Source organism: Chanodichthys erythropterus, chromosome 11, assembly GCF_024489055.1.
Source record: "Chanodichthys erythropterus isolate Z2021 chromosome 11, ASM2448905v1, whole genome shotgun sequence".
In the NCBI taxonomy this organism is placed as follows: Eukaryota; Metazoa; Chordata; class Actinopteri; order Cypriniformes; family Xenocyprididae; genus Chanodichthys; species Chanodichthys erythropterus.
Genome location: NC_090231.1, coordinates 48,666,760 through 48,694,022, shown reverse-complemented (window position 1 = coordinate 48,694,022; position 27,263 = coordinate 48,666,760). Strand labels below are relative to the sequence as shown.

Below are 27,263 nucleotides of genomic sequence, written 5' to 3'. Positions count from 1 at the left end.
CAAATTCGTAATTTAACGTAATTTATAAAATAAACATCTACCTACTGCTCATGTGTCCCTCATAACACTTTAGTATTTTCACATTTTTATGGCAATGAAGTAAAAAATAGACAAACTGTGTGTCTGTGGTCTCTTTATTTTTGTAAAAAATGTTTTCAATTTAGCCGTTTAACTATAACCACAATTTTATTGTTAGTCCTTAACATGTCAAGTGGTAATCAGCAAGAAATGCCTTCATTTTTAATCATCTTCCCTATTTTTTTCCCCCGAAAGAATAGTTGAGAATAGTGTGACGAGGTTGAAGATGATTTGAAAGGAGATATTGCCTTCAATTTTATTTTTAATTTAGTCTCTATTTCATATTGTGCCCTTGTCTGGGTCAACATACACCCAACACAGTCTTTCTGCTTCTGATGTGGCTGCCATTTCTGACATAGGATGCTTGTCAAATGTTTAAGTGCACACATTACGTCAAATATTCTATTTATAACAAAATTATGAGCTGTCATGCTTTTTTTGTGAGTATATCTTTACTGAAAAAAAAAGACTTTATTCTTTTTATTATTATTAAAATTATTCATAAATGAAGTGAAACTCAACCTTGTCACATTTTTTTTTTGCCCAAAATGGCCACTGTTCCTCATGTAGTGTAGGGAAGTAGACCATATATGGCAGCAATGAAATAAGTACATTGTATGGATTCAAATAAAATTTTGAAAAATAATCATTTTCCAGCTTCATTTTATGTGATGGTGTTGAGTTAAGCTTGACAGTACCCTCCCTGACTAATATACGCCACAAAAAATATGAATAAAAACTATGATATACTTACCATCTTCAGCACCACTGTTGAAAAGAGACTTGAATGATATAATTTCTGGTAAATGATGTCATATCTGGGGGTCTAAATTATTATAGGTGGAGAATGGTTGGTGTGACGGAGTTGAGTTCAGACTGAGGGACATAGCTTTGTAGTCTGTTTTTTATTGCATTTTTTTTAGAAAAATATTTGTTCACTAGAAAGTAACACAAATAAATATTTACAATATTGCCAAAAATTACAAATTACTCTGCACATTTTGTTAAATATTTTAGTAAATTCAGAATCAGTGAAGTGCCTCAGGGACATGACAAAATGCTAGTGTATGATAGAAATTATTAAGATATTATTTTATAATAAAAATTATTTAAATGCAATAATTATTTTTATTTATTATAATGGATATACCAAAGTATTGTGAAAGCTTTTAACATTTAGTTTTGGTGAACCACCACTTTAAATAGACTGGGGGACTAAAATATCACTGAATTTGAATGACCCACATGCAGTTTTTTTACTGTTAAATCTTACCTTTCTGAAGGCAGTTATTTCAAGCTGTTCATCTCACACTCCGAAAGGTTCATAGTATGTGACATCTGTTCCAAAAAGTTGTGTTGAAAAACTTCAGTGGGTGGGGCTAAGCTATCAGTGACATCAGTGCTTTTTAAATCCAAGTGTAACTTTAAGCACAAAGGCCAGATGGCAAGATTTAATTTAAGAGCATTTTTTTTTCATTCTTTGACTTTCACTTCAAAACAGTCACACCCAGACTCTCCTTTAACGCAGAGTAAAATGACATATTTCCTCACTTCTTCACTCGACTGTGAAAGATATGCCTGTGCTTTATGGGAGTATGTGCTGTCTGAAGTGGTAATACAGGGAATGAAAATCATGCGTCACTGTGGCTTCAAAGCTATAGACAAAGATTCTTAGCCTACACTTTTTGCTTTTATTAATTTGACAAATAAGAAAGTGCAGAATGGCTGTTATATTCTTATCTAATATTTTATTTTATCCCCATAAAAAAAGTTCCCTTCATTTAAATGGCATGAGATGTCGTGGATGACACTTGCTAGCTCTACAAACAATCAAACAAACAAAAAATAAATTAAAAAATTATAATGATATCCGGCTTAGCGTGAACTTTGAAATGAATGGGGAAATGAAAAAATCAATACTTTTTAAAAAAAAGTATTTGTCAAATAAAAAATATGAAATCAGCCACACCACAGCATACAAATACACAGAAGTGAAGTGTCAAGCCTATAGCACATCCACAATGTGGAACACTCATGCTCACTCACATATACACTGCTCCATATCCTCACAAACAGTCCTTCCCCCTAACAATCACCCATACACATCAATGAGAGACTATAAAATATTGCTTTTTGTTACATAATTTGTCAAAAAAAAAAAAAAAAAAAGTTTCAATGCAGAAAACACAAAAAAAAAAAAATCAAGGGGTGATACCACAACACATCCCTGACACATAACACCCCCACCCCCCCAAACTCACAAAATCATTCATAGGAAATTAAAAATGGGCAAAGATGTATACCCATGATAAGGAAATTGCAGATGAGCCATTGAGTAATGCTTTGAAGCCATCGACTGGCTGTAGTTGAAATGTCATGTTATTTTCATTTTAAAAGTAGCTATTTGTTCTGATGGCAGCAAGCTTCCTTTAAAGGTACATTATGTACTTTTTCTGTCCGCTAGAGGCCTATTCAAAACAAAGGCGTAGCTTGATGACGCCAAGTTAAAACGCGGAATCTTGAGACATGTGGTCTTTACATCACAACCGGCAGAAAATAATTGGGATAGGACTCGGGCAGAAATCATGTTCATGGATGCGATTATTAACGTTACTGTAGTATGAAGCAGAGCAGGACCGAGATTTGTGGGAGCTGAACGAGGCCGCTGGAGCGATTGTGAGCAGCGGAACTTTTATTATGACACAGTCGCTGGCGCCGGTTCCGCTTCTGGTCATGAGTATGAGGTAAAACAGCTCTGTTTATCATATTAGATACATTTCAGTGTATTGAAAATGATATAACATTACTCTGTGTGTTCGCTTGGTGGCTGCTGTGAGACACTATTACACACTGCAGTAAACCAAATTGATTTTAGAATATCATATTAAATGCTGGATGGCTTGTGTTGATAAATGGCATGCAATTAATTTTAAAACATATTGTATTGGAGAAAATGCTGTATTACTGTTACTAAAAATAAAGCTGCATCTTATTATGCTATGTTAGCTACTTCACAAAATAGTGTTTTTCTCTGAGGCATGGTAAAGCATGGTACTCGCAAAAAATCAAGAAAACTAGATTTGAACAGACTATGTTGAGCTATAACAACAATTCGTTTTTCTGTCTATAAATATATCACAACAGTTGTTCCCTTGCCTATTAAAACATGTAATATATTAAAGTGTCTTTGGTGTTTCCATGGTTTCTACAAAGTAAAACTGGAAACCAAGGCAGACGAGGGTTAACGCAGGTATGACGCAATTGACAGGCGACTCCTCACACGTCCCGGAGCCTTGGTTAAAATAGCAATTTTCTCATGATTTACAAACAGTTGAAAACATTTGGGATGTTGTAAGTACTCAAGTGAACAAAATATATAACACTGCTCTAGTGGTTTTTGAATATTTTACTGCTAAATTCTTACATATTGTGCCTTTAAACCAAGGCACATTATCCATGTTATCTCCACGAATGAAAATGAGAAATGTGAATTTTACATAAACGTTTTTTAAAAATAGTTTTGATTTTTATAAATTAAAAAATACCTTAAATCCCCCATTTTTTAAATAAATTACATTATTATGTTACAAAATCACATTTTATTGTTTGCGGTTTCTGGAGACACCAACATCCTGAGAGTATACACCAAATGAATAGCTTAGAAATGGTTTGTTTTTAAACATCAATAACATGATCATTAGGCTTTTTTTTATTATTAACTGTATATATTTAGCTCATTCAGATGTAGAAAGCTTTGTGAGTATAATTCTGCTCTCATTTATCTCAAAATTGTCTTAATACTGTTACTCAGTAACCATGGCTCTTATTTTCATGTTTTCCCATATGCACACATATGTGGAGGAATTCCTAGCTTTCGCTTTGAAAGTAGTTTCGGTCAACAATGAATGATTAACTGCATTCACCCGAACGTGACGCGCCGCGTAAGTGCAGCGGTGACGCGCAACACTCTAATCAGGTTTAGAGTGTGTCTCTCCCGGTGCAACATCACTTGTGGGTGGATTCCGTTGTCACTGACAACAACCCCTAAATCAAAGCATGAAGATCGGTATTACATCACAGGCTCGTGCTGGGCTGGGTCTGTCCACCCCGCCAGGTGTAATCACAGGCTTTTCTCGTGGGAACTCCCTTGAAGAGGCTTTTCCTGCGGTGAGCTTTCACGCATCCATCGCCCCGGGATATAATGGAGGAATCCTACCAATGACACTTGCGTGCGGGACGGAAACTCTCTGAATTTATCTAGTGCTTTTATTCCTGGTGAAACTTATCCAAAGATCAAATATCTGCCATGCGGAGAACACCTCGTTCACAAATCTCTTGGTTGGATTTTTCTGTGTTTTCTCCAGTTCTGACTCGTCGAGTATTTCTTCTTTTGCTGCTGTCATGTCTTATTTTATTGCCCCGTTTGCAGTGTGTTGGATCGGTGAGTGTCCCATATGATTTTTGCTGAATGTTAGTTATTTGGTATACATCTTGGCAAACTCTCTCTGTCTCTCGCTCTCTTTTAAAGCCCAAGCAGCCACCTGGTTTTGAAATTTTAGTAGTTTCCAGGCAGTCTAACACTGTAACCCAGAAAGGTATGAACTCTCGAATTGCTCTCAGTCCTTAATGTGTCTGTTTCTAATAACTGTTGGTTCATGTTTCAATGTGTGTGTGTTTTACTTTTAGTTCTCACAACAGATGGAAAAGAGTGCAAGTTTCCTTTTCGCTTTGGTGGGATGATTTATCACAACTGTATCTCTATGAACTCTTACAAGGCCTGGTAAGTGCTAACAAACATGCACAGCATGTACACATTCAATGTCCTTCAACCATTCTCTTTGATAAATAACTCTTAATTCACTGACCATCAAACGTCAGCACTTACTTTAACTTCAACTCCTTTAAGTGATCTCAAACCCCCTAATACAACAGCTCATACCCAGATGCCTAAATCGTTACCAGACCCACAAAGAATCTGCATGCGTAGAATGTGTTTGTTTATTAAATAGTTTGGCTAATTTGATGTTTTCAGTTACCAATAATAGTCTAGTACCCTCAGATCCATGATTAGTACCATTCTACAGATTTTTACAACAAATCAGCATAACCTGTAATCAGATTAGATTAATCGTTGTAAATTTAAAGGGTTAGTTCACCCAAAATGAAAATTCTGTCATGAATTACTCACCCTCATGTCGTTCCACACCCGTAAGACTTGGCAGAAGCTCAACCTAACGTGAATGACGCACAAGAACAAACCCCTTCCGGAAGCTCAAACATGCTGCGTAACCAAAGAGGTTCATTCTCGTGTATTACGCAGTACGTTTGAGTTTCCGGAGGTTTGTTCTTGTGCATTATTCAGGTTTGGTTGAGCTTCTGCTTATGTTCGCTCATCAATTTGTACATGCGAGTAAAAGCCTAAATTAAATCTGTTTATCATAACAAGTGATCGATTCTCTTCAGAAAATTTGGACTAAACCGCTCGATTCATATGGATTATTTTTCCGATCTCTTTATGACATTTTTGAAGCGTCAAAGTGGTAGTTCCAAAGGCGGTCTATGTAAGGAAATCTGAGCATTCTATCATCAAAAAGATCTTCATTTGGGTTCCGAAGATGAACGAAAGTCTTATGGGTTTGGAACAACATCAGGAATGTAATTAATGACAACATTTTCATTTTGGAGTGAACTAACCCTTTAAGACATAACTTCTGAGGATCTGGTCTGTGCCGAGTTAGTATCTACAGTAGGTTTGGGATAACTAAAGGTCTGGCTTGAGCTTGTTACAGACACATCCTTAACCAGTTCAAATGGGAACTCATTTCAAAGATTTATTGCATTTTGTTTCTGAAATCCACCCCATCTGATGGTATCAGTATAATCCTAAATTATTTGGATCAAAGTTATCCTAATCCTACTAAAAGTTTTGAACAACACGTATGGAAGATTTGAGATCGAAACCAAGACTAAATTATGTGATCCAGTTAAATTAGAATCTTTTTTCTTTTTCTTTTGAACAAGCCATTTTCAAGATTTGATCCAATCCAATATCCAACTTAAAATAGTTTCTTTTGTTAACATTAGTTAACTACTTTAGTTAACATAATCTAGCAATGAATAATACTTCTACAGCATTTATTAATCTTAATTCATGTTAATCTCAACATTTACTTCTGCATTTTTATAATCAAAAGTTGTTAAAGCTGCAGTCCGCAACTTTTTTTGTGTTAAAGATTTACAAAAATTATATAATGAGAATATACAACATGAATCCATTTTCCAAGCCGTGTTTTTGTCTTACCTTGAGTCATTATGGTAAACTTATAATTAGTGTTTATATTCGGACTATTTCAGACCGGACTCGCCGCAGAGTATCACAATAACTGCGTGACTCGCCATAGACATACACGGAGAAAAGTAGCTCCGGCTACAGTGTTCTTCTGCAAGACGCGTGCAGTTCTGTTAGAGGGCCAAAAATCGTGGACAGCAGCTTTAACATTAGGTATTACACGTCTCTGTGGAATACTTGATTCTGATTGGTCAATGGCGCCATTCAGCGGTATGTTATTCCCCAATAACTACCGCTGAAAACAGTTTAAACATAGGCTCATCCAGGTTACTGAAGTCTGCAGCGCTATCCACCTGTTTCCGCGGGGCGCTACTGTAAAAGAGAACGTGGGTACAACTTCCGGTGAGGCGGCGGAAGTAGCATACCAATGGTATTTTGTGTGCTAATTAGCGAAAAGGGCTAAGTGTTTTTTGGATCATTGTTTACTTTGTAAAGTTGCAAATCTTTATGAGAGATGTCGTTACGGCACCCAGGGACAACATCTCAGTTTACTACATTAGTTAATAATATCACAATAGAATAAACAGTTTTCGTGCCCTTAATTGCTCTTTACTTTACTGACCTTCCACAAAAGTGCTGCTGCATGACTAGAGCATCCTGACCCTGCAATACTTGAACAACCCGCTGTCTGTACTTCCCGTCAAAGCCTTATGATGTGATATTTTACTCCTAACGTGTCGTGCGTGCCAGAGCCAGTCGCGTTTCCACTGTATGCGATGCTAAAGGCTACTTATGTTAACCATTGCGATAGTAAATACACACATTTATGGAAAATATCAGAGACTGCTTGAAGACAATTTTTATATGATTATAATCGTGTATTTATTTGGTTTAATGTTTTATCTGTCTCTTCCCTGTGCCTGTTGACTCCTGACAAATGCATAGCCTGTATTTGACAGATTCACATACTCCGGTTAACTCGTATAACTCATAACTCCTGTTGTCTTCTCATGAGCTCCCTCTTGCTCTGGCTGAAAGGATCAGGATAGATAGACTGAGAGATCGCGCAAACATCCTCGGATAGCAATCATCGCATAATTTCGAGGAAAATAAATAGAAATGCTCAGAAAAGTGACGTAAACATAGGGTATGTTATCAATATATTTCTAAATGTGTAAGCCTTTGGATTTAAAAGCTTTAGTGGAGTTGTTTTTTGCATTCTTGTGATCTCAAATAAATGGAAGCATGCGCAACTAAATAGGTCTGTGTTTTATTTTTATGTCAATATAAATATCAGTTAGATTTAGCATGAGTGATGTGCACTCCTGCCATAAATTAATACATTAAATGTTTTTAATTGTAAAACATTGTTCAAATATTGATGCCGGAATCTTAAATCTTTAAGTAAAAAACAAACGTTCGCAAGTTTGGATCGTTAAATCTTGAATGACTGTCAACTGTTGAATGAATGAGTGTCACGTCCAGCTTGTTTACTTCGAACCGGAAGACGCTCCCACGTTTGACGCAAGGCCTCGTGGGGCGTAGGAAACTTGTGGATATGCTTGCTAGGAACGTTTTTCCTCGTGGAAGTTTTGCCTTTGGTGAGCTAATTAAATTATTAAAAAGCAGTCAAATTTTGTGTAGTTATTTAATTATGTCATCCGGTATCGCGGACCCGCTCTATCGTTTCATACAACAGCAGCTGCTGCCATTTTGCGACTATAGTTTTGTTCACTGTAATGGATTAAGATAACAAATAGGTACGATTTTAAATCAGTTTAATCTCAGATCAATATCTTATGCCTATAATTATTTATGTGGCAAAATGCAGTGTAATATGCTGTATGAGTGTACCGTACTAGATCTCTTAAATGTGTTTCTGTCTAGTTTGCCACGCGAGCAACTGCTCTATCCGCAGAAGCGGACTCAGATCGAGAGATAGAATATTTTGTGTCTAATTATTCACTTATGTGGCAAGTAGCCATGTAATAAGCAGGATAATGTACATCCATCTGGTTGTTATCGCAGTATAAACCCCTTCAGGCTGATACAAGACCTGTTGGGGTTTATTCTGAGATAACAACTGGCTGGATGTAGCCTACATTATCCCTTACTTAAACAGTGATAATTTTTATTAAAGCTGCAGTCCGTAACTTTTTTTGTTTAAAAATGATCCAAAATCCATTTTTGAGCAAGTACATAACCAGCCAGTGTTCAAAACAATCTCATTATCTTAGCTCGATTCACAACGGTAAGCTTGTAATAATGTTTTATAATAAGAGCGACCTGGTGGATTTCTGCTGGAAATTCGAGCATGCAGCATATGTCATTACGTCACGTCTATAAACATAAAGGAAGGAGTTCCGTCCAGGCTAGTCGGTTTTATCATGTGAGGATGCTGCCGGTAGCGGATCATTTATAGCCTTTTCTCACAGCAGCTGAAATAATTAAACTTTCATTTTAATGGCGGATTGTAATCCAGAAAGATCCAAATGACAATCATCAGTGACAACTGGAGATTCACCTGTAGTTAAAAAGCAAAAGACGTCAGACTGCGGCGTTGCTACAGAAAATGATATCTACAGGTAACACTAATATACACTAAATACACATAGTCACGCAATGCTGATGTTGTTAACATTAACAGTTTGAGAACAAAGCATAAAAGTAATCATAATTTGCACGGTTTGGCGTGATTCAAGCTTTAATCACCATTGACAACGCAATTTATTGTAGGCCTAATGCTTTTTTCCTCAGTTGGTCAGAACAAAAGTGGCAGAAATGTTACTTGTTCAGCTGATTTTTTCCAGTGAAAATTCTTATATTGGTCATACTTTCAAGACGTAGAATCTGTGATTCTGAAGTACAGTATCCACACCGGTGTAGTCACTTACAGCAAGCATTAGTTTCATCCGCGCTGACGAGCTGTTGCGAGGTACAACAACACACATACAGATAACTATTCCGCATAGGCGCAGGGCGACAAAGAGGAAAAATGGCGGACTGCAGCTTTAACTAACATTAACAAAGATTAAAAATGTAGTTATATGTTTCTCATTGTTAGCTAATTCATTAACTAGTGCTAACAAATAAGGCCTGATGTGAAGTATTACAACTGCACTCTGGTAGTTACCCATCTTAAACCAGTTACTTAGCCAACCCATAATAATGTCCTTACATATCCAAACCCACATCCTTAATGAGTTTAAACCACATTGTACCATCAAGTGCAGACTCATCTGCATATTGAGCAACTTTTACCAAAACTAGTGACCTGTTCACTTAACTTTTGACTCACTACTCTGTTTGCTAAAAATGATCTTTTGTCATCTCCGCTGCTCTTTATGTTTCCTCTGTCAATGAGTGGAGCAGATGACTACACATACCGATGTAATAAACCATTATAAACAATGAGAAGGAGTGAGTTTTATCAGTCAGAGAGATCAGGGCTGTGATGCAAGATCAAGGAAGCGGTGCGGTTATTAATGTCACTGCAGCTGAACAAGTGTGTGCAAATTTCCATATGGAGCAACTCTTAAGTGAGTTTTACTCCATAAATATGGAGGAGGGTTTGCTTCTGACTGAGTGTTGTGAGACACAGCGGATTTGCTTCAAGCAATGCCAAAAACTGAAAATCTGTCATAGTTTAAATTCATTCATTTTAATTTCATTCACTTTGTTTATAAAGCACTTTACAACTGCAGCTGCAGACCAAAATGCTGCACAAACAAGAGACACAAGCAATACATAAAAACAACAGACAACCTAAAACAACAGACATCCTACTAAAACAACAGATACAAGCCCACCCTCTCAGAGACAAGAAGTAGTTTTTGACATCAGCTTTAAAAGCATTTAAAGTCAAGTCACCTTTATTTATATAGCGCTTTTTACAATGTAGATTGTGTCAAAGCAGCTTTACATTGATAACTGGTACATAATTTTTGCTGCACAGCAGCTCTTAAAGAATAGTGTCAATGCAGGCAGATCAAAGCACTGTTGATTATCAAATGTCAAGTCAAATGTCAAGTGTCCCCAACTAAGCAAGCCAAAGGCCACAGCGGCAAGGAACCCAAACCTTGGGAGAAACCAGGCTTAGTCGGGGGGCCAGTTCTCCTCTGGTGAACAGTGCTTTGTTACGATTCAGGTTGCTCTCATAAGTCCGATAGAGAGGTCACATCATGTTGCGATCCTAAGTTCCTGAGAATGACTATGCCAGAGCCTTGGACCCGCAACAGCAAAGGCCTGATCCCCTTTTAACTTTATATGAGTTCAAGGGACAGTAAGCAATACTTGGCGAAGAGCAATGAGCTCAGACACATAAGCAGGAGCCATCCCAATCACTGCTTTAAAAACTTACTACAGAATTCTATATTTTATCATGTAGTCCACTGATAGTCACTTGAGTGAAGCCAAAATAGGAGAGATATGATGACTTTTTCCATAAGACCTTCATTCATCTTCAACACAACACAAAGTAAGATATTTTTGATGAAGGGTATCTGATCCACACATAGGCAGCAACATCATTGCACCTTTTGATGTCCAGAAAGGTTGTTATAAACATGGTTTAAATAGTTAACAGTGTTCAACCCGTGGACACTTCGGTAAAGTTGGTTTTATATTTGCACATTCGGACATCCATATTCAATAGCCTTGTTAATCACACTACATTGGACATTCAGTGGACATTCACAAGTAAATATGCCATTAAAACAATACTTGTCTATTTTTATCGACTGTGAAAAATGTTGTAAGTTGACAATCGTTGGTTTTCAATATCATGTCGCTGCTTAAAATTCGCAAATATTAATTTATTGCACATTTATTGGAAAGTCTGAATTTATCAGAAATCCGAATGTGTGAATATAAAACCAACTTTACCGAAGTTGTGTGAACCCTCGGAAGGTCTTACAGGTGTGGAACGACATGAGAGTGAGTACTTGATGACAGAAATGAAATTTTTGGGTGAACTAAAGCCTCGTTTACACTGCACGCGTGTGCGGCGCTTTATGGCTGCGACGTGGCTACCGGAGCTGATACGCGGCCACTCTACTCAATGCTCGTGTTTACACCAGCCGCACCGCGGTGCGTTTGAGAAGCGGCTCGTCGGCCCGCTTCGCTAAAGATAGGAGCCTCGCCTATTTTTGACGGACGCCGCATCCAAGACGCGCAACTCAAATACAAAATAAAGTAAAAATAATCACCCTGATGGTGCGTTCAAGTCCTCCTGGGAAGTTCGTATTTACGAGGTGGGAAGTCGTGTGTACGACGGTAGGTGCATTCACCTTCGTCGGAGTATGATGGCGGTGTGCCTTCTCTAAATTAATTACATAAAATAACAACACTTCTGCTTCTAGAAAATGTAGAGCAAAGAATGTGCATTAGTTGTATGTTGCTTTTTTATATTTTTTAATTAATTTATGAAGCCATTGTAAACTTTATTGTTACATATTACATTTTTATATTGTGATGCTATCGTATATCGTATAGCTTACTTCGTTGTAAATAGAAAAGCCTGACAATGTCACTGCAAAATACCTGTAAGTATGGTATTTCACTATGTTTCTGACTGACACGCCCCCAACTTGTACAAATCAGAGCTTAAAGAAAATTACGAGCTTCCCACTGGTATTTACGACATTGTGGTGGCGTTCATGTCGGTTCTGCTCGTAAATACGATCTTTCTGACATGACTTGAACGCACCATGAGTAAACTCCTGCTCATATTTCACATCACTAAGAGGCCAGAAACTGACGATAAGAGATTCGAAGTTGAAAAAATGTGTAATTTCTTTGTTCTAGTTGTCCATAACTGGACTTTTATGTGTATTAAGTTCATCTTTAGGCTACAGCAAAATAAAGTATGGCATAGCAATAAACACAATTAAACTAGACAAAATATAACCATTTAGCCATTAACAACACTAAAAAATCCATGAAAAAAAAAAAGTCAGACAGGCAAATAACATGGTCTCGCGAAACCAGCTGCTTTGCTTCTGAAATGCTTCTGGTGTGAGTTGACACCGCTCAGAGGACGGAACAAAACCTTGCCGGAGTCGTAACGAGCCGCAGACGCGTGCAGTATAAACAAGGCTTAACCCTTTAACTAAACCAGATTGTAAGCCATCCAGCTTTTAGCCTCCTCTAGACATGCCAAAAGTAAATTAGGGCCATATTTCTCTCCCACTCTCAAAGGAAGACAAATCTGTGTATCATCAGCATACAAATGGTTATAATTAAAAAAAATTAAGCCCAGGGGCAACATAAAGAAGGAAAATAAAATAGGGTCAATAACAGAACCCTGAGGAACCCCACAAGTGGCAGATACTGTTGTTGAAACAAAGGTAGCATACTTTACAGAGAATGATCTATTTAAGAGATAGGACTTGAACCACTCTAAAACTGTCCCACGAATTCCAACCATGGGATAACCACTTTATAAGAATCACATGGTCTATTCTGTCAAAAGCTTTGCTTCAATAATATCCAATAAGTCCAATAAAATCAGAGCTGCAGCATTACCTGCATCTCTGATTATACGAAGGTTATTAACAACTATTAAGAGTACAGACTCAGTGCTGTGACCTGCCCTAAAACTGGACTGAAATTTGTGTAAGATCTCATACTTACTTAAAAATGACATTAGCTGTGAATAAACCACCTTCTCTAAAATCTTTGATAAGCATGGTAGTTTTGAGATGGGCTGATAATTCTTTAGTTCTAGAGGGTCTAAATTAGGACTTTTAAGAAGTGGCTAAATAACCGCTTACCTAAGGCCTGTTGGGACAATCCCATTATGAAGACTACTTTTAATAATGTAATTAATACTCTGTCCAACAACATCAACCATCACCTTAAGAAGATGTAAAGGAACCACATCGCAGCTACCAGATAGACTATCAGTAGGCTTCAAACGCATAATGATGTCCTTAACTTGCGCCAATGACACCTGTTCAAAGAGTTTTATGTTTATGTACTTTTATATTCTTCCAAACCCATGTGCTATAATTTTATCCTGTGGAACGCAAAAGAAGAATTTTGAAGAAGCTTTATGCAGCTTTTTTGCCATTTATTTGCCATTTACTGATGTGTGACGGCATACCGCAAAATCTATAAGGATACCTTAAACAAAGCAGTGTTAGCTTCTGATTGGCTGAAGAAAGCCATTCAAAGGCATGCAGGAAGTATGGCAGGGTGACACAGCATCTTGTTCCCTTCTCAGGGAACCATGGTTACAGTCATAACATGAGATGTTCCCTTTCGACGGAACTCTACGCTGCATCTGATGTTAGTTCTATGACGTTAGTTCTATAAAATACCCACTATGCCATACTGACAATTGCCTGTCCTAGTGTGAAGCTCTTCAGGTACAACTTAGGACAAGAACACTTGAGACCCTGTGTATAGTCCAGGTCCAGACTATAAAACCTTATAAATGTGTGCGGGGAACAGATGGTGGGTACCAGCGGGTGTCTGCGGGTGAACCACTAATATTTGATGTAACGGGTGGAATAATATTTACGTGTCGGGTGCGATGTGTAACACAGCGGGAGTCATGGTAAGATCCAAATGCAAGCTTTATTAAGAATGTTGTACAGGCAGGGTCAATCAGGAGCAGACGAGAACAGCAAGGGACAGGCAGGATCGTAATCAGGGTGCAGGCAATGGTCAGGACAGGCGGATATCATTCACAGAACAGTATAACAGGCAAGGGTCAGGACAGGCAGCAACGGGTCAAGAAACAGGAACAGGCAAGATCAAACACAAGCAGACAGGATACAAGGAACGCTCAGAATTGTCACTAGGAATCAAGACTTCGCAAACTGGTGGTGTGAGTGTGAGTCCTTTATAGTCCTGTTAATGTACTGCAGCTGGGTGTGGTGATTAGTGATAGTGATTGATGGAGTGAGTGCAGGTGATTGGCAGAGAGGATTATGGGTAATGTAGTCCGGGAACTGACAGGAACAGACGGTGATCATAACACGATGTGGGTGTGGGTCGGGCGTGCGGTAGGCACGGGCAGACTGCGAGCCAAATAGCCAAGACTATTTAAACTCAATCCGGTGCATTTGACAGCTGCTTTCAAATAGTCCAATGCTTATTTGTGTTCACGCTCTTTCTGAAGATCGTTAAAGGCTTCTAATTACAGCACAATTTGTAGCACTGGGCATTAAAGCTAATTGCATCGCATCTGATTAAAAGCTAGTGATTATATTAATCACTTTGGTCGCTTGATGCCGATCACTTAAATGCCGAGTGAATCTGCTAAAACATTTAGGCCTACTAGCTTTAAGCTTACAGTTAAATAGGCATACTAAAACATTATTTGTTCTATTGTTTTACTTGTGTTGTTTAATGCAATGCTTAATTAATTGCAGAATGCCTAATGCAGAATGCCTAATGTTGGTTTTATTGCTTGTGTTAGGCTACATGAGAAAATTATTTTTGTCTACCTCATGTAGGAGATTTAATGCGTGTGCGGTTCAGGTCACAGTTTTTATGTCAAACAGGTCATGTGCGGACTAAAATTTGTGTTTGTGTCAGATATCGGGTTGGGTGTTTTGTTAATTACTGCAGGTGTGGGGTGGGTTCGGGTTTATCAAACAGGACCCTTGCAGGACTCTGTCAGGGAAGACCAGCCAGCATCACATTCTTTTTGGAGGGAAACTCCTGACAGTAAAACTTTTGAAGCCGCCAACCAAAGGTGAAGGCAAGTCATGTGCCTCATAAGTTGTAGAGATACCCTCCACAATCCATTTACTGGTCTGCTTGGAAGCTGGGGAACCCCACCTGGGTGAACTGATGGAGACCAGTAGCTGGTCAGTCTTACGCCACTGAGCAGTCCAGTAGACATAAATCTCAAGGGCCCTAACTGGGAAAAGCAAATTAAGCTTCTCTTGGTCCATCGACATGAAAGGAGGAGGATGAAAGGCCTGCAAGATTGTAGAGTATGCTATATTTGTCGGAACTTTAGGCACGTAGCCTAGTCTAGTGTGCAAAATTGCCATGACCCTATCTGGGGCAAATTCTAGGCAGGAGAAGGCAACTGACAGGGCCTGCAAATATCCTACCATCATGATTACATCCTTAAGGGATGTAATCACCAACAGAAAAGCCATCTTTAAAGTTAGGAACTTCTCTGAAATCAAGTCCAAGGGTTCAAAGGGTGCCAGGGACAACCCTTCTAGAACCATGGCCAAATTGCAGGCCGGAACGTTTACATGGACTACAGGCCTCAACCTCAAAGTCCCACGAAGTCCCAACATAAAATGTCCCAGGTTCTCCGTGTCACGATCACCAGCTGGAATGCCCTTGCCACCAGGGAGACTCCATCACAGACTGTATCAAGGACTCATTGCCCGGTCTCATCATCCATGATTGTCTACAGCTATTTCTTATTACCTTGTTTACGACAGCCTATATAAGCCCTGTTCACTCAGCCATTCATTGCGAAGTGTTGTACGTGTCTACACTGCATTTCTGAGCTTGCTGTCTTTTGTTTCTCATGTTTATGATTTTGACTTTCTGCCCGGTTTCTTGCCTGTGTTCCTGTGCCCTGTGACTGGTTGGACTGTTTACTCTGTGTTTTGACCTTTGCCTGCTTGATTGTGGATCAGAGAGCTGCACGGGTCCGATTTTGTAAATCCGCACCCGCCCGTACCCGCAGTGCTTAAAACCGCATCCGACCCGTTTTCCGACAGCAGCACTAATTAAAATCCGCACCCGACCCGACCCGCTTAAAATAGAACCGACACCCGACCCGCACTCGAAATCAAATCAGTTTAGCCAATCACATTATACACACTTTTTTCAAATTTTTATTGCCAGGTAATACAGGAGTTATTACAAGGCCTTTAGCCTTAACACAAGGACAACCTCAGCCGAAGTTGTCAAAAAGCCGGTACATAAAGAACATGGCTAACGTTACCACAAAACTGAGTAACGCAATTTCGTCTAGCCTACATCAGACAATTTCGGGTTCAAACACGCCCTGCACACCACACATAGGCTACTTAACAGTGTTAAAATAAACAATAACAACAGTGTAGGCTATGTGATAGGCTACTTTTAAATGAAAGAAAAGTCCAGTTGTATGCGAATCCTAACAAACGCTACATACACCGGCCTGTGAATTATGCTACTTAACCATACAGCCTAGGTATAGGTTACAATTAGGGCTGAGACGTGAAACTGTCCCGTTTATGAATCCAAGATCTAATGGGGGCAATTTTGGCCTACCTTTTGCCGTGCAAGGGGATTAGATCCTATTTGTGGTGTGGTATTTTTAATTGCTGTGTAAAAAAATCACATCTTCCACTGTGGACGGTTTCAGCTGACTCCTCCGCTCTTGGATAACGTATCCAGCACAAGAGAAGTCTCGCTCACTTGCAGTGCTGGATGCAGGGATGGCGAGGATAGACCTCGCAATCTAGGCAATATTAGGGAAAAGGTGAGCATGGTCTTGCCACCATGACAAAATGTCAAAATGGTCATCTTTTGGCGTTTTGTGATCGATGTAAGCAGCCACTTCGTCCTGATACTGCGGAGCCTCATCACTGGAATCTTCTACGTCTGATAAAGTGTCCGCCGACACTCGAACTCGCTTCTCCGGTGGGGGGTGGTGGCACTGCTCCTCAGGACTTCCACGCTTATCCTTAAGGTCTATAATAAATGTAAACAAACATTGTAGTGCAATAATTTTATGGACGTGACATTTGCAGTCAAAACTCGAAATATAAATTCTCAGAAAATGCATTTAATACCAATATATTGAAACGTCTGTTTATATATCCATATAGCTACCCCTTAATAAAGGAGTCCAGTCATTAGAAAAAATATCAGTATACACATGCGTTTTATATTTAATATGACGGAAATACACATGCCTACGTTACACAAAAAATCTGTAACCACCTAAAACGCTCAAATCCCGCTCCGACATATATACTTCTCTGTACTGTAGTTTATAAGGCCTCTACGTGTGGTAGCCTAGTCATTAAAGAAAACGATTTTCACAATTATGTTAAAAAAAAATTATATATATATATATATTATATATATATATATATATATATATATATATATATATATATATAAATAATTTCATCTATGTTGATTATATGAGAAGTGAAAAGAAGATCATAAGTTGCGCAATATGTCGGGAGACAGAGTGGGCAGACATTATTTTGTTTTTTATTGTATAAAGCCTTTCTTTAAAGTGAATTTCGTTTTGTATTAATTGTATCTTAATTTTAATCAATGTTTTATCAACCAATTGCCTGGATTTAATAAATAAGAAGTAAATATAGCAGGCAATATAATCAGGACACGGAGCGGAGGCGCCGGCGCGTGAACTGGAGCTAGTCTCATAAATTAACCGAAACTCAGTGTATAAGCTAAATGCCTCACAGACCTGAGAAATATATAGAAAGCTTGAAATGTGTACTTTTAAACAAAACAATTCAAAGCGAAATAAAACAGACTGCTCTCTGCTTATGTAATCTGTATGAAATGTGCATTTCTCTCTGGCGTGTTCGCTACTGCGAAGATCGCGAGTCGGCATCGTCAACTTCATCTTTGCAGCCGACACAGAAAACACTTGTTTATTAATAAACAATTGAAATGTGTCCTGGCAATATTTGACATATTCATAATCATAGGCTACTTTTGCCGGTTCTTTGTGACATTTTTCATGAACGCGTCACAATCGCTCATAGTTAATATTGTTCTTTGGTGTTCAGTTTATACAGGTTTTTCAAATGTTATTTAATAAAAATACATTTTTCCCCTCAAAATTTCACTTTTATTTTCTCTCATCCAACCCCCCTGTGGCTGTGTTTGCATTACTGACCTTTCACAAGGCGCCGCATCTCACTGTGCACGCTTGCCACTTCACTACTGTCAGCAAGTAGCTTCATACTTTTCAGTTTAGGATGCAGGAACATTGCAAGTCTGTGTAAACGATGAATGTCGAACTTGTCCTGGAGAATACTGAGGCATTTCTCCTTCAGTGAGGAAATGATCATGCTATCATTTGAAGAAGCTCGCAAGTGGCGTCTGATGCGCTCATACCAAACAATGGTTAGATGGAGGGTCGGGGTTTTCGATGCCTCTAACGCTTTAGTGGCTTCCTTAAATCGCTCCAGGAATGCAACAAAGTCGGAGAGGGCCTCTTCATCCAAGTTTGCGAGGCGGTCAACTTCCCCTCGCTCTTCCAGAAGTGTGCGGATGTCTTCATATTGACTGTTGATAGACTCTAGCATTGTATGCAGGGAATTCCAACGTGTCTCTACAGAGTTTTTAAGAGTCTTTTTCAGGCGAGTCTGGAGGTTGGTCTGCTTGAAATATGTTACCAGTGACTTGGCTGAGGCAATCATTGCAGTTACTTCTTCTCCATACATATCCTCCTGGGATGGTTTGAATGTAGTGTACAGGACAGTATTGAAAATATGGGCAGCGCAGCTCAATCTGGTCACTGTACGCAGGGCCGCAACTATATTTGCGCCCCTATCTGTCACATACACCAGTTTGGAGTAGAATTCATCAATGCCAAATTTACGCAATGCGCTGATGATGGCTGGTTTAATGTTGTCAGCCGTTTTACGCAGTGAACTGTCCCACTCAGAGGTACACAACACTCTTTCGATAAGCTCCCACTTATTGTTAATGTAGTGCAGAGTAACACAAAGGTAGCTGGTTTTTCTGTAATCGTCAGTCCACATGTCCAATGTACCAGCTCCATTACTCCCCTCCAACTGCATTTTAAGTTCTGGGATTAGTTTTTGGCGAATCTCCTCTGCATATTTGTTGACACCACGAGAAACCGTCGTAGGGTCAGGCAGTAGTTGTTTAACATCCACACGGCCAGCCTGAGCACCAACATCTATCAACCCTTGTGCTAATGCAAAAAATCCCTCGCCGTGTACTGCATCAAAGGGTCTAATATCATTGCATACAAAGTTCACAGACAGCCTGGTTATGGTGTCCTTGTCATCTCTACGAGGCACCTTCAGTTCTGTCCCCTTTGAAAGATACTGTTCGATAGAACTGGTGATTAGTTTGTTACCGGCACAGGTATCTGCGTGCTTCCTCAGCGACGAAGTTCCACATTTGCGGCTATCGAAAACGAAAACTTTAAGGCAGGTTTTGCATGCAGCAAAGCCTTTCACAATATTGCTTTCTTCATCTGAGATGACTCCAAATTTCTCCCACACACTGGACTTGAGTTTTGATTAAGTATTGTCGACAACTTTACAATCTCCTCTAGCTATTTTTTTTTTCAACTCCTCAGGATCCATCTCGACGACTCATGCAGCAGTTCGCGCGGTTGTGATTTTTTAAAAGTGGAAAGTGGCCTAGAGACTCCTGGGAAGGCGCGGGCTCAAATAAACAAAAAAATATATACCAACTTGAAATACAGGCATAGTTTTGTAGAAGTGTTCCTAAAAATATGCATTTATTTTTACGTTTGCACGCGACTGTTTTGAACCCGTGTTTAGACCCGTGTTTCGTGTTTCCGTTTCCGTCAGCCAAATTTGCGGGTCACCCGCGGGTACCCGAACCCGTGCAGGACTCTGTTGTGGATTACCCTTTCAGTAAATACTGCGTTTGGATCCTCAACCTTCGTGTCTTGGAGCAGCTTCATGACACTTGGCCTCACTCTGCTTCATGTCACAGTAACGTTAATAAAACTTTAATACATAAGCTCATTCATGAACATGATTTCTGCCTTGAGTCCCGCCAAATTGCTTTACATTGGCTGTAGAGGTGAAGACAACAACTCCCATGATTCCATGTTCATTCATGGCAAAATCAAGCTACAACTTTGTTATTGTTTTGAATAAGAGATCCCTAGCGGTGAAACTTACATACTGTGCCTTTAAGTACACTTTTGGCCTTTAATTTTATTGATATTGTATTATCTGTAGTTTTTAAAAATATATACTATACTTTTAAGATTTAAAAGTACACTACAAGTACATATTCAATACAATTAAGCACAAATATTTTTGACAAGGGTGTCCAATATAATACAAAGTCATAATGAAATTTCTCCTTTTGTGTTCCCCGGACAGAAATAACAGCATACAGGTTTGGTGCGATATGACATAAATATATAAATAATGGCAAATTTTCCATGCACTCAACAACCAGTAATTCTGTCTGTTTGATCTTTACCCAAGTCTTGAGTAATTCAGATGTGTGTCATGCTCATTGTGTTTTCGGTTTGACTTTTAGGTGTTCTCTCACACACAACTATGACCGTGATCAGAAGCGGGGATTCTGCAGTTCACCCAAACGAATGTTTAATGGTAAGAAATAATTTTTGTATAATAAGTACAATAAGTCTTGTCAGAAGTCATAAGATCTTGCATCAGCCTTTGTAGATATTAGATATCTCAATGACAGTATTTGCTCTGATTTTTTTTTCAATTAGAGAAACCAAACAGTCAATTTGTTGCCAAGTAAAATCAAAATGTGTAATGTTTAATAAACTGATGCAGAGTAAAACATTTAGTTAAAATTAACCATGGCATGTCATTCACAGTTATTAACTAAATGAACACAATAAAGGAATTTATATGCATATAACAATAAATAGTAATAACTCCGCTTCGCATCGTGCCTAACAACGCCCTTTAGCCAAGACTTATTCACGATACAGCACAGTGTCTCGTACCTTATTGCTTACATAACTCACTACAGTTGAAATTATAATCAAATGCTTAACATATATGCTTTAGTATATTGGCCAACACACCAAAATAATTATACTTCTTTAAAGCATGACAAATGATTATTAAAACATGATTTAAAATGTAAACAAAAATTTTTAATTTACATTACAAAGTGCACTTAAGTGTGTTAAGAAACAGTCATGTAAATGTATTCTTTATAAGTACAATTAAGTGGCCTTTTATTTTATTAATATTACATAATCTGCAAGTATAGTTCAAAAATAATTTTAAGATTTAAGGTACACCACAAAGTGTACATTTAAAACAATTAATCGCACTTGTTTTTTTACAAGGGATGATGTGAAGCCATTAAAACAATATCCCAGCAGGTCAATGAATTTGTGCCAATTAATAACCAATAATCCATAAATAGTAATAAACCTTAATATTTATATGCTCGCAGAGAGAACTTTTTTATTTATTTATTTTAATTAGTTGTCAATATTTATAATTTTCATTTAAGTTTTCTGTTTAATTTTTTTAGTTTAAAGGGATAGTTTATCAAAAAATGAAAATTCTGTCAATATTTACTCACCCTCAAGTTGTTCAAACCTGTATGAAGTTTTTTTCTTCAGTAATACTTTAGTTTAGGGTCCAGTATTAACTAGTTGCTTATTAGCGTGCATATTAATAGGATATTGGCTATTTATTAGTACTTATAAAGCACATAGAGATAGATGCATGACCATATTCTACATCCCTTAATTCTTCCAATACCTAAACTTAACAACTACCTTACTAACTATTAATAAGCAGTAATTGGGAGTTTATTGAGGCAAAAGTCATAGTAGTTAGTTTATAGTGAGAATTGTACCCTAAACTAAAGTGTGACCCTTTCTTCTGTTGAACATAAAGGAAGATATTTTGAAGAATGTTGGTAACTAATCAGTTTTGACTAGCATAGTGTATAAAAAAAACTGTTGAAAACTGTTTGGTTACCAACATTCTTCAAAATATCTTATTTTGTGTTCAGAAGAAGAAAGAACTTCATACAGGTTTAGAACAACTTGAGGGTGAATAAATGATAACAGAATTTTCATATTTGGGTGAACTATCTCTTAAAAGATTTTCCATCTAATTCCTTCATCTAATATTTATAGATATATAAAACTTAACTTAAATCCTAAATAAAGCAATATTTGATAGTTTTTGCTCTAGTTAACAACACTGCATGGAAGTGAATTAAACTGTTTTAACACTCTCATACTCTAAACTAGTTTAATGACTTGTAAAGAAACGTAATAAAATAACGTAATAAAAATGGCATTAAAATCATTCCATCGCATATACACAATGTTGCTTCATTTTATATCGCTAACAAATTCATTAAATGTATGATGTATTTATCACTCAGCCTTAGTCGGCAATCGTGTGTACATTTCCCGCTTGTGGATGGATTTATGGCTGAAACTGTGGGTTTACCAGGATGTTTTACTTTCAGAGGGAGGTGTTTATGTTAATGCATAAATGACACACTTTGTTTGTAAGATGCAGACCTCTGTGTTTATAACAAATGTACAGAGTTTGTTTTCAAGTGCGTGCTCTGGTTCAAACACACTGTTTGTGTATATGCTCACGTCATGCACTGGATTTTTGAAGGGACACTATAGTGGCAGTTCTGGCTTATTTGGTTCCTTATACAAGACATTTTTTAGCTTAATTATTAATTCAAAAAGTGGCTCAAAACGTGGTGTGTGAGTTTGGATGGACAGAAATGCTTCTGTACTGAATCTACATGCACATATAACTGTGTTCAGTAATCATAGCTGAGAGTAATGCGGACTGCATTTGGCACAACATTGTTTATGATTTGGAAAACAGATACTGTATGTCTCATTGACTCATTCAAGGTTTGAGAAATGAGCATGATGAATCAGCCCTGCCGCCATGATGATAAGCAAGTTTTTCTTTATTTATCTCATCCTCTCCTCAGGATTTCTTCATTTGCGTCAGGGTCCAAGTCTCTGCCAGCAAAACCCGTGTTTGAACGGAGGCGTTTGTGCCACGAACACTAACCTGGACTCATTTGATTGTGTGTGTCCTGATGGATTTACTGGAGCTCTGTGTGAAAAAAGTGAGTGAAACACAGTGAAATGGCCATATTCACATAATGCAATGATAATTTCAGTGTAATTATGGATTATTGGTTATTAATTGCCACAAATTCATTGACCTGCTGGGATATTGTTTTAAAGGCTTCACATCATCCCTTGTGAAAAAAGAAATGCGATTAATTGTTTTAAATGTGCACTTGTGGTGTACTTCAAATCTTAAAAGTATTTTTTAACTATACTTGCAGATTATGTAATATTAATAAAATAAAAGGCCACTTAAAGGGATAGTTCACCCAAAAATGAAAATTTGATGTTTATCTGCTTACCCCCAGGGCATCCAAGATGTAGGTGACTTTTTTTCTTCAGTCGAACGCAAATTATGATTTTTAACTGCAACCGCTGCCGTCTGTCAGTCAAATAATAGCAGTAGATGGAAACTTCAACTATAACAGTAAATAAAACTTGCTTAGACAAATCAAAATTAAAACCTGTGGCTCGTGACGACACATTAATGTCCTAAGACACAAAACGATCGGTTTGTGCGAGAAACCGAACATTATTTATATAATTTTTACCTCTAATACACCACTATGTCCAACTTCGTTCGGCTTCCTGTTAGTGAGGTCAAAAAACGCGTTGTGATGACGGAAGTGATGTCTCGCCCATATACTTCAATGAGCGCGAGACATCACTTCCGTTGTCAGAGCGCGATCAGACCTCTCTAGCCGGAAGCTGAATGAAGTTGGACATAGTGGTGTACTAGAGGTAAAAATTATATAAATAATGTTCGGTTTCTCGCACAAACCGATCGTTTTGTGTCTTAGGACATTAATGTGTCGTCACGAGCCACAGGTTTTAATTTTGATTTGTCTAAGCAAGTTTTATTTACTGTTATAGTTGAAGTTTCCATCTACTGCTATTATTTGACTGACAGACGGCAGCGGTTGCAGTTAAAAATCATAATTTGCGTTCGACTGAAGAAAAAAGTAATCTACATCTTGGATGCCCTGGGGGTAAGCAGATAAACATCAAATTTTCATTTTTGGGTGAACTATCCCTTTAATTGTACTTAAAAAGAGTACACTTTCATGACTGTTTCTTAACACACTTAAGTATACTTTTAAAAAGTGCACTTTGTAATGTAAATTAAAAGTTTTAGTTTACACTTTAAATCATGTTTTAATTATGATTTGTCATGCTTTAAAGAAGTATAATTATTTTGGTGTGTTGACTAACATCAAAGCATATGTTAAGCATTTGATTATAATTTTTACTGTAGTGAGTTATGTAAGCAATATGGTATTATTAGCGTGCATATTAATAGGATATTGGCTGTTTATTAGTACTTATAAAGCACATAGAGATCGATGCATGACCATATTCTACATCCCTTAATCCTACCAATAACTAAACTTAACAACTACCTTACTAACTATTAATAAGCAGTAATTGGGAGATTATTGAGGCAGAAGTCATAGTAGTTAGTTTATAGTGAGAATTGTATGAGACGCTGCGCTGTATTGTGAATAAGTCATGGCTGAAGGGCGTTGTTAGGCACGATGCCAAGCGTAGTGCCTGCAACCCCTTCAGCCGTGACTTATTCATGATACAGCATTAGCCTGGAGTACCTTATAACTTTTATAAAACGGTTACCACACAATACAATTATTAAAGCCAAAAATATGTATTAATGCAATTTTCATGAAGTAAACATTAACTAAAAGCCTTCCTTCCACCGGAAAAAATAGTCCCTGACTGTGAACAGCAACAGAAGTTACATTATAATGCCATTAGATGACAATAAAGACTGTCTTTATGAGTGTGTCAGTCAGTAGCGAAGACTTTTATATTGAAAAGACTGAATCGTTGTGAACACGGAACAAGACGCAACTGACAAATGCTTTGACTAGCGCTGTCAGTCATGGGAAAACCCCTTAACTGTTAAAAGGACAAGATAATACATCGGACATTTAAACAGATTTTTTTATTATGAACATAGGACTGACCTGAAGGAAAATGCTAAATCTGAATGCAGGTAATAAACTCGCTCACTCGATCTCTTTCTCACAACACTCTTCTACATAGTATAGTAAGCTTCAATGAACAATATCAATTGAGAACAAACAGTTTACGTTGCTAAGAGTGGTTGATAAGGGTGTTGTGTAGTGATACACAGAACCGTCTGGTGAAGCGTTCATAGCCATGTTTTATCATGAATAAAACACAGCTATTGACTATTCGGAATCAAGGACAGGAACTAACTGTTTTATAATCGATATTACATTTGAAGTTAAGTTAATATATTTTAAATGTATTAAATTGCAACTTCATCATTACAGATGTGCAATTACAAATATATTTAGATACATGCACATTTCAATTGCATTTAACATAATTTTACAAAACATTTTAATTGCAATTAACATGCAAATAAGTGCCCCAAAACATTACACACACACACAAACACATATAATAAGCACTCTTTAAACGTATGTTAAAGTGTACTTCTTTTTCACAAGGGGAACTGATATCTTTAGAGATGAAAACATACAGTAACATTCAGAAGTAAACATGTATCTAGAGCATCAAAAAAATGTCATTTAATTCTGGCAATCTCAGTGAAAATTTGTTTCCAAGATGTTGGACATGTTAAGAAAAGCAATTATAAATATATTATAATAATATATTATAGCAATTAATATATTAACAAATGATACCTACTGTATTATAAATATATTTCCACTTAATTGCAGTTTTGTCTAATTAAATTGTTTATTTAAATATTCTAATTGATCTTTACTTCTGTTTTGGGTATCATTAACAATATTATAAGACTATAATCTGCAGTAATGATAATTAGTTTAACAGTAATAATTAATAATAGTGTATGATCTGTTAACTAAAAGTAACTAAACATGTTCTTTTTCAAGCATTGCGTCAGATGTTGTTCTCCATTCATGTGTCGCTGTCTTTTATGTTTTGAAAATTTCTCATCTTTAACACTATCACATGTCCTGCGAACCGTGAAGTTTTTGTGCCTCTTCTTTTGTCTGTCATCTGATATTGGTGGAGTTGTTTCCTCAGGGTTGATCTGATTGGTGGAAGAGTCGAGGGTGTTTTGTTTTCTGACAGCTTGGGGTATGTTTTATAGAAAAGTGCTACGAGCCGCTGCATCTGAAACACTATGACATTGGAGAATCGTGGGGACGGATCTACCAGCGAAGCGTAGAGCTGTGCACGTGCCTCGGTGGAGAAGTCAGCTGCAAGCGTGCACGTTACACGGGTACGACTCACTGAAACTACAGTACTGACACCTGATCCCCTGGAGCTACGGCTCTTTCCTTTTAAACATTGTTCTTTTTGTTTGTGTGTGTAGTGTGTTTGCGAAATCACTGTGAAAATGACGGAGTCTGTAGAATAATAGAGGCCACTGGTGAAGAGGTGTGTGGGTGCAAATCTGGATATATTGGAAAATATTGCAACATCAGTGAGTACACACACACACACCCATACTGAAAACATGAATTTTGAAGCAGTTTATTTTTGAAAATGCATGTTTTTAATAAGTAACTAGATAAGACAGTTTGGGGTGAGAGTGTGTGCAGTTTACGTTGTAGAGAAAAATGTCAAAGTATTGTCAAGTTATGCCACAGGTTTCGATGTCATCCCTGCACCAGTCTGTTAAAGGAATAGTTCAGCCAAAAATGAAAATTGTGCCATCACTTACTCACCATCAGGTTATTCCAAACCTGTATGAGTTTCTTTCTTCTGTTGAACACAAAACAAGATATTTTAAAGAATGTTGGCCCAGACAGTTGACGATAGCCATTACATTACATAGTAGGAAATAAATATTTGGGTGAACTATCCCTTCAACACATATACGCAAATACAGTGTAATAATCTTTCCCTGTGTGTGTCATCAGACCCACAAGAGCAGTGTTACCTTGATTCAGGTGCACAGTATCGCGGTCTAGCCAATGCCACCGTCTCCGGATCATCCTGCCTGCCGTGGAACTCGGATCTGTTGTTCAATGAGCTGACAGTCGATACAGTGGACAGCGCCACCCTCAGGGGCCTCGGAGAACATGCTTTCTGCAG

The 27,263-nt window shown here is 37.7% G+C and overlaps 1 protein-coding gene across 2 annotated transcripts in view; it reads left to right on the top strand.

Moving 5' to 3' along the window:
• Window positions 1-4,216: 4,216 nt before the first annotated feature.
• Window positions 4,217-27,263, top strand: part of LOC137030828 (hepatocyte growth factor activator) — a 40,962-nt gene continuing 17,915 nt past the window's right edge. The window contains exons 1-8 of one of the 2 annotated variants that reach the window (XM_067401273.1): window positions 4,217-4,519; window positions 4,607-4,673; window positions 4,765-4,858; window positions 20,609-20,682; window positions 23,042-23,182; window positions 26,314-26,445; window positions 26,539-26,649; window positions 27,089-27,263. In XM_067401273.1, coding sequence (XP_067257374.1) covers window positions 4,385-4,519; window positions 4,607-4,673; window positions 4,765-4,858; window positions 20,609-20,682; window positions 23,042-23,182; window positions 26,314-26,445; window positions 26,539-26,649; window positions 27,089-27,263 — 929 coding nt within the window. In that variant the 5' untranslated portion in view covers window positions 4,217-4,384. The remainder of the gene's footprint in view (window positions 4,520-4,606; window positions 4,674-4,764; window positions 4,859-20,608; window positions 20,683-23,041; window positions 23,183-26,313; window positions 26,446-26,538; window positions 26,650-27,088) is intronic. The other variant, XM_067401274.1, reaches the window with a different exon arrangement.